This window comes from Elaeis guineensis, chromosome 12 (genome assembly GCF_000442705.2).
Source record: "Elaeis guineensis isolate ETL-2024a chromosome 12, EG11, whole genome shotgun sequence".
NCBI classification, from domain to species: domain Eukaryota; kingdom Viridiplantae; phylum Streptophyta; class Magnoliopsida; order Arecales; family Arecaceae; genus Elaeis; species Elaeis guineensis.
Genome location: NC_026004.2, coordinates 21043800 through 21051878, shown reverse-complemented (window position 1 = coordinate 21051878; position 8079 = coordinate 21043800). Strand labels below are relative to the sequence as shown.

The 8079-nt window shown below is 46.0% G+C and overlaps 1 protein-coding gene across 1 annotated transcript; it reads right to left on the bottom strand.

The window, feature by feature from the left end:
* Positions 1-478: 478 nt before the first annotated feature.
* LOC105054741 (heat shock protein 83) lies at positions 479-7769 on the bottom strand. The gene is made up of 4 exons (XM_010936324.2): positions 7525-7769; positions 7297-7438; positions 2360-2640; positions 479-2259 (listed from the first exon to the last, which is right to left on the bottom strand). Exons 1-4 carry the CDS (start codon positions 7660-7662, stop codon positions 712-714), a joined length of 2109 nt encoding a protein of 702 aa, XP_010934626.1. The 5' UTR covers positions 7663-7769; the 3' UTR covers positions 479-711.
* Positions 7770-8079: the final 310 nt, after the last annotated feature.

The window sequence follows — 8079 nt, the reverse complement described above, 5'->3', positions numbered from 1 at the left end:
CTCTTTTAGTGAAGTCCAACACTTCAAACACAGGATAGCCACCAAATAAATCACGCATGCATCATCAAGTCATCCAATAACTTCCTGACTGGTCCGGTAACCGGCTACCAGTGCTTAACAGCATACGGAATGCCAACGAATTGCTGGACATACACCGCAGAACTACCATGCATGATATCTTTTGGCAGGTCAATTTTTGCATTTTTGCCTCCGTTTTCACTGAGCACTTCAAGCTTGCAAAAAAGAATAACCAGACGACCCTGCATAAAAAGAGTGCCAAATAACAAGGAATTCTTCAAATGCCTCCCCCTTCTGGAAAATCACAAGACCACCCCTAGTCTACCGCGCAACACCCCACCGCAAATTTTCCACAATATTTAGAGCAACCCTTCGGGATTCGCATCCGATATCGATGATAGCTGTTCCGTATCTGATACGAGGAGTTTCGCAAAAGAAACAGCCAAATAACCAATTAAAATTAGGAAGAATCGAGCATGCAATCCAGATGCATCACTAATGGAAGATTACAATCATACTTTATCAGTCAAAATGCACGACTCAACCAGAACTTACAGCAGCCAAGCGCACATTCGAAGAAACAACAAAGAAAAGGACAACAGGGAGGAAGTAAATTCTGAGTCGACCCCTATTTCAGACGCTTCGCCTAAAGGCACACAATTTCAGATATCTGTCATATACCAATCCAAATTCCTAATCCACCTCTTCCATCTTGCTCTCCTCGTTGCCATCCTCCTCCAAAGCAGGCATATCAGTGTCATCCCCAGCAGCTTCATCTTCATCGATACTCAAGCCCAACTTCAACATACGGTGAATCCTCCCAGCAAACGTGTTAGGATCATCCAGACTGAAACCAGATGTCAGGATAGCAGTCTCAAACAGGAGAAGCACCAGATCCTTCACAGATTTGTCATTCTTGTCGGCCTCTGCCCTCTTCCTCATCTCCTCCATGATTCCATTTTCTGGGTTGATCTCCATGGTCTTCTTGCTCGACATATAGGAGCCCATGCTGTTGTCCTTCAAGGCCTGAGCCTTCATGATCCTCTCCATATTGGCAGTCCATCCATACTCCCCGGTAACCAAACAGCAAGGGGAGTCAACGATTCTATCCGATACCACCACCTTCTCGACCTTGTCGCCCAAAATGTCCTTCATGACCTTGCATAGGCTCTCGAAAGCAGCCTTCTTTTCCTCCTTCCTCTTCTTCTCATCCTCACTCTCATCAATCTTAAGACCCTCCTTTGTTGCTGAGACAAGCTTCTTGCCATCATATTCCTTGAGCTGCCCAACTGCATACTCGTCGATAGCATCCACCATGAACAAGACCTCATAACCCTTCTTCTTGAGCTTCTCCAAGAAGGGAGAGTTCTCGACAGCCTTCTTGCTTTCACCAGTGATGTAGTAGATGTCCTTTTGATCCTCCTTCATCCTTGTCACATAGTCTTTCAGGCTGGTCATCTCGTCACCACTCTTTGTGGAGTGGTAGCGGAGGAGATCTGCCAGCTTAGCCCTGTTCTGGCTGTCCTCATGGATACCCAACTTCAGGTTCTTTGAAAAGGCTTCATAGAACTTGTTGTAGTCTTCCTTGTTCTCGGCAATCTCAGAGAACAGTTCAATGCACTTCTTCACCAGGTTCTTCCTGATAACCTTCAGAATCTTGTTCTGCTGAAGCATTTCACGGGAAATGTTAAGAGGCAGATCATCTGAATCCACAACACCCTTCACAAACCCAAGATACTCTGGGATGAGCTCCTCACAATTGTCCATGATGAATACCCTCCGAACATAAAGCTTGATGTTGTTCATCTTCTTCCTTGTGTCGAAGAGGTCAAAAGGAGCCCTTTTTGGCACAAAGAGGATCGCCTTGAACTCCAGTTGCCCCTCAACCGAGAAGTGCTTGACAGCAAGGTGGTCCTCCCAGTCATTGGTCAAGCTCTTGTAGAAGGAGGCATACTCCTCCTTGGTTATTTCCTCAGGCTTGCGTAGCCAGATGGGCTTCTGCTTGTTGACAAGGGACCACTCATGTAAGACCTCCTTCACCTTCTTCTTCTTAGATTTGGTCTCCTTTTCCTCATCAATGTTTTCAACATCACCTTCCTCTTCCTTCTTTGTTTCCTCATCCTCATCATCACTGATCTCCTTCTCAGTTGTCTTCTCAGTCCAGAGGTAGATAGGGTAGCTAATGAACTCTGAGTGCTTCTTCACCAAATCCTTGAGCCTCCTCTCTTCCAAGTAGTCAAGCTGCACAGCATTATTATGATCATTAGAAAATTATGATCACCAAAATAGAAATGATAATGTCCAGGCATCCAGAAAAGAAAAAAAAGAATCTATACTTTACCTGGTCTTCCTTGAGGTAGAGGGTAATCTTAGTTCCCCTGCCAAGCTGCTCACCACTTACATCCCTAGTGACAGTGAAGGAACCACCAGCCTGAGACTCCCAAATGTACTGCTCATCATCATTGTGCTTGGTTGTGACAACAACCTTCTCGGCAACCAAGTAAGCAGAGTAGAACCCAACACCAAATTGACCAATCATGCTAACATCAGCACCGGCCTGCAATGCCTCCATGAACTCCTTAGTTCCAGACCTTGCAATGGTACCCAAATTGTTCACAAGATCTGGCACCAGATGGACCCAAAAGTAAGTCCAAAGGTGATTCATTGCATTCTAAACAGACAACTCAAACGCCGTAAATAGCATAAATAATTCTCTTTCCATAATTACTTTCTCATTGATTATATGTAATCAAATTACAAAGTTGAAATGTGATACGGATTTATGTTGATTATGATAGAACCTTTTGTTGGATGGATGTCTGGCTAGAATACCACCTTCCATGATCTTTTCAGTAACAAAAAACAATCAAAATACGTAGATTAGCCACAAAAAAGCTCGCCTCCACGGGGTATGCAAACTTCACTGTGAAAAAAAAAAATTACAAGAGATCTCTCCCTTAACCCTTGTACACCCAATTTCTCTCTCCTAAAGTTTCCCTTACAAAAGCTCTCTCTCTTGAAAGACCCCCTGAACCCCTAAAATGCCTAACGTCCGCTGTCCAAAAGTCCTACTCCTTCTCTCTCAGCGCTTCAGCCTCTCTCTTTCTCGGATTCCTTCTCGGGTTCACGCCGAGCATCCACGAGAGATCACACGGCCACCAGTCCGCGTACAGGTCTCTGCTCGCGAACCAAAAGGCCACCAGAAGACCACACGACCACATACACCTCCTTGTTCACTGTTCCCAGGCCTTTATAGACCTTAAACAAGGGTTAGATTAGGATAAAAAATCCTAATCTGGCTCAAATAAATCTTAGATAATCTCCTCCAGTCGTCGGATCGAAAACAGGATCAACCCACACCATTTGATAGCGATCGATCCACGAAATAGTATCGTGGACCGCACGAAACACCCGAAAAACGCCCAGGCGGTCCACGCGGTCCGCCATGGACCGCCCGATCCACGATGGACCGGGGTACAGGCTAGGCCCCAGTGGCGCTTGGGCCTCAGCTGGCTCGCGCGCACGGGCCTGGGCAGCACCAGCATTGGGCGCCTGGGCTCGGGCCGCGCCCCACGCGCCCGCGCATGGACTGGGTCGCACGCCCCGCGTGATGACCCCGCCTGAGCAGCACTCCGCCACCGGACGCCGGCGGTCCTCCGCCGCCTCGAGTCTCGTGCCGACTTCAAAAGTTCGTATCTCCTTCATCCGAGCTCCATTTGAGGTGATCTTGATCTCGTTGGACTCTGTTTTTCGCCACAAACCTCATTGTGGGCTCAATATGAATCAAATCTCGAAACATCAAATCCTAACAGTCTCCACTTCGACTCGATATTCGATCTCTTCCTAACTTTGAGAGCTTTTATATCTCCTCACCTCCATACCCTAGGACAATCGCCTACTAATCATAGATGGGCAAACATGGGAGTCGAGCCAGGCCGCTCGATCCCATCTCAGTCGTATGCTGTGCTCCTCCTGACCTGAGACCTGCTCGAAACATCGTTCTGCGGCAAAAAGAATCTCACCTTGCGACATCACCTCTCGTTCTCTCGAATCTCCTGTCTCGTGTCCGATCCACATTCACCTGAAGCTCCACCTTGCTCTGAGCTCCACCTGACTTCCGAAGCTCCACCTCGCACTGAACTCTCCATCAGGTAATAATGTCCTCTACTCTCCTTTCTCTCCAGTGCAATCCTATCGCCGCGTAGCACCCTCAGGATTCCTCTACCAGCTACCATCCTGTAACCTTTCGAATCCAATCTGCTAAGTGAGATAAGATTTCGTCTGAAATCGGATATGTATCGGATCTCTCTCAATCTTCTCACTGCACCATCATGTATCCTCCAACTGACCGTCCCAATACCTTTGATCACACAACTCGATCCATCCGACAGATATATAATATCCTCACTGTTCTCCAGAGAGTCACTGCTCCTCTCTGCAATATACATGATAGGAGCATGCAGAATCTAATATCTACTGTTGGAAAGAAGTAGATACCTCATCAGATATCTTCAAAACATCTCCATCTGAATCGCTGTCGACCGTCAGTCATTGTCCGATTTTTGAATTAAGAACAATTTCTGACTAGATACCCCAACTCCTCACATCAGTAACATCTGATTTTGCTCAAGTCCCTCTTGGACTTGGACCATTCTCGTCGCAATCTCCTATCGCTGTCTATCGTCTTTTGCTCCTCCAGAAGCCACCAAAGCTGAACTACCGCCATCTAAGCTCAAAGATGGATTCTCCCTCCTCAAAATCTCATTTTGGAGTATCGCTGCAGTCACATCGTCCATCTTGATGGTGCTCTTCCCCACTAGAAAAGCAGTCACCAAAGACTCATACGAAGATGGAAGCAATGCTAGCAAAACCAGTGTCCTGATCTTCTCCTTAACATTCTCACCAACACTGAGGAGATCGGTGAGGATTTTCTAAAAATGACTTAGATGCTCCTGCACATTCTGTCCCTCAACCATCCGCACCTGGTAAAACTGCCTCCAAAGAAAAAAAATATTGGTGAAAGACTTCGCCATGTACAACTTCTCGAGCTTCGACCACAGCACCGTCAGAGAAATCTCGCTCAGCACATGGATCACCACCTCATCCGCTAGGTACATACGGATGGTACTCACCATCTGCATCTGTAATCGTTTTCAATTCCGCACCTCTATGATGGTCGGCTTCTCATCGTACAAGAGAACGTCGATCAACCTTTGTTGGATGAGCACGTCCTTCAACCTTGTTTGCCATAAGAAGAAATTGCTCTTACCATCAAACTTGTTGATCTCTATCTTGATTAATCATATCTTCACCATCTTCGATCTTGCTCACCACCGCTGCAGCCTGCGTCCTTGTACCACCTCGCTCTGATACCACTTGTTGGATGGATGTCTGGTCAGGACATTACCTCTCAAGATCTTTTCAGTACTATGCGATGCAGTATGAAAAAAGAAGAAATAAAACAAAAAACGATCAAAATACGTGAATCAGCTACAAAAAGACTCGCCTCCACGGAACATGCAAACTTCACTATGAAAAAAAAAATTACAAGAGGAGATCTCTCCCTCAACCCTTGTACACTCAATTTCTCTCTCCTGAAGTTCTCCCTTATAAAAGCTCTCTCTCTTGAAAAACCCCCTGAACCCCTGAAATGTCTGGCGTCCGCTGTCCAAAAACCCTACTCTCTCAGCGCTTCAGCCTCTCTCTTCCTCGGGTTCTTTCTCGAGTTCACGCCGAGCATCCACGGGAGATCACACAGCCACCAGTCCGTGTATAGGTCTCTGCTTGCGAACCAAAAGGCCACCAGAAGACCACACGACCACACACACCTCCTTGTTCACTGTTCTCAGGCCTTTATAGGCCTTAAACAAGGGTTAGATTAGGATTAGAAATCCTAATTTGGCTCAAATAAACCTTAGATAACCTCCTCCAGCCGTCGGATCAAAAACAGGATCAACCCACGCCGTTTGATCGCGATCAGTCCACGGAATAATGCTGTGAACCGCGCGAAATGCTCGAAAAACGCCTAGACGGTCCATGCGGTCCGCCATGGACGTCCGATCCACGGTGAACCGAAGTACAGGCCAGGGCCCAGCAATGACTGGGCCGGCCCACGTGCGCAGGCCTGGGCCGCGCCCGCGCGGGCGCCTGGGCCCGGGCCGCACCCCGCGCGTGGGCTGGGCCGCACGCCCGGGCCGCACGCCTCGTGCATTAGCCCTGCCTAGGCCGCGCTCCGTCGCCTGCGGCCGCGCCGCCGCCGAGCACCAACGGTCCTCCACCGCTTCAAATCTCGTGCCGACTTCAAAAATTCGTATCTCCTCCATTCGAGCTCCGTTTGGGATAATCTTGATCTCCTTGGACTCTATTTTTCATCAAAAATCTGACCGTGGGTTCAATGTAGATCGAATCTCGAGGCATCAAATCCTAACACCTCTTCTATTACCAGAAGCCACTGGAGGAATACATCAAAAACAAACAGGAAAAGATGGAGCACACTCTAGGAAAAACATAATTCTTCGATAACATGACTGAGAACCTCAGATTTGAAAAAAAATCAAAAAGCACACGATCAACACCTAAAAGTTATTTCAAGACAAGCTCCTTAATTTGTTTCCTATTTTGTTCCATACAACACATATCATCCAAAACTTCAGACTCAACTGGTATTATGTTTTTGTTTCCAAAAAAAAAAACAAAAAGCCTTTTTACGAGACCAAACAACAGATGGTGAAATCCTTTTGTTTTTCAGATTGTTTGGAAAATATTTAAAGTTTTTAGTAGCAAAAAATTTATTGCTTCTGAAAGTAAGTAAACGACAACCCAATACATCACCTTCGCAAGCTGACATTTGCAGAGCATCTTGGCTATACCTCCAGGGGTAAAATTAAGAGTAATACTACGAATTTATCAAAGTTGAAAAATCCAAAAGAAAAATTAAAGACTATTGACAATTATTCCTTGGAATTTCATGTGCAATAAAATTAATGCTCATTATAAAATCAGATCTGTCATGCAATAACTTAGAATTAATTGGAATTGCCAAGAGTAATTCAGATGATCCTCATAATCCTCCACTAATCAAAAATTGAAAAAGAAAGAAAAAAATCTAGAATCTGTAAATATGAATAAAAATCCTGGAATCCCACATCAATTAGAGGAATCATTAACATGCGATATGCATATAACCAAATCGAACAGCATAAATCTAAGTATATAAGTGCATCAAAACAGAACAAAGCAGAAGTCAAATCAGACGTGAGGCTTAACAAAATCTCTTACCGGCTTTGGTCATGCCGATTCCACTGTCGATGATGGAAAGCGTCTTGTTAGCCTTGTCCGGCACCAGCCGGATGAACAGCTCCGGCTGGGCATCCAATTTGCTCTTGTCCGTCAAGCCCTCATACCGGATCTTGTCCAACGCCTACAAAATCCCAACAAACCCGATCAGAATCACAATACAACGAAAAAAATATATATATGGAATGAAATCAAGGAAAGAAAACGTACATCGGAGGAGTTGCTGATAAGTTCACGGAGGAAGATCTCCTTGTTGGAGTAGAAGGTGTTGATGATGAGGCTGAGAAGCTGGTTGATCTCCGCCTGGAAGGCGAAGGTCTCGGCCTCACCCATCTGGATGTCCGCCATTGCCCGACCTCGAAGAACAAGGAAGCGTAAGAGACGAGAGAGTGATGTTAAACTTTTTTATTTTCCTCCTCTGATCTACCGTGCGAGGGGGAGGCGAGAGGTGGTGGCGTTTTATAGGATCAAGGACTGGGTTCTAGGTTCTTCCTTGCGTGCTGTAAACCGGGAGCGGGAATGCATTCTAGAGAGTTCTGCTGCTTTATTCTTCCGCGAACTTTTGAATAGCTGGTCGGCGGGGGTTCCAGAAGCTTCGTGGCTTTTGTTTTGTTTCCGTTTCTTTTCTTTGAGAGGGGCTGGGCGGGGATATTATGGGCTTGAAACAAAATGGACTACGTCTGACTGGGCTTAGTAGTACTCTTTTGAAATGTTAGACTTTTTATAATGAGAAAAAAGGCTCGATTTTGGTTAAAGTGAGCTTGC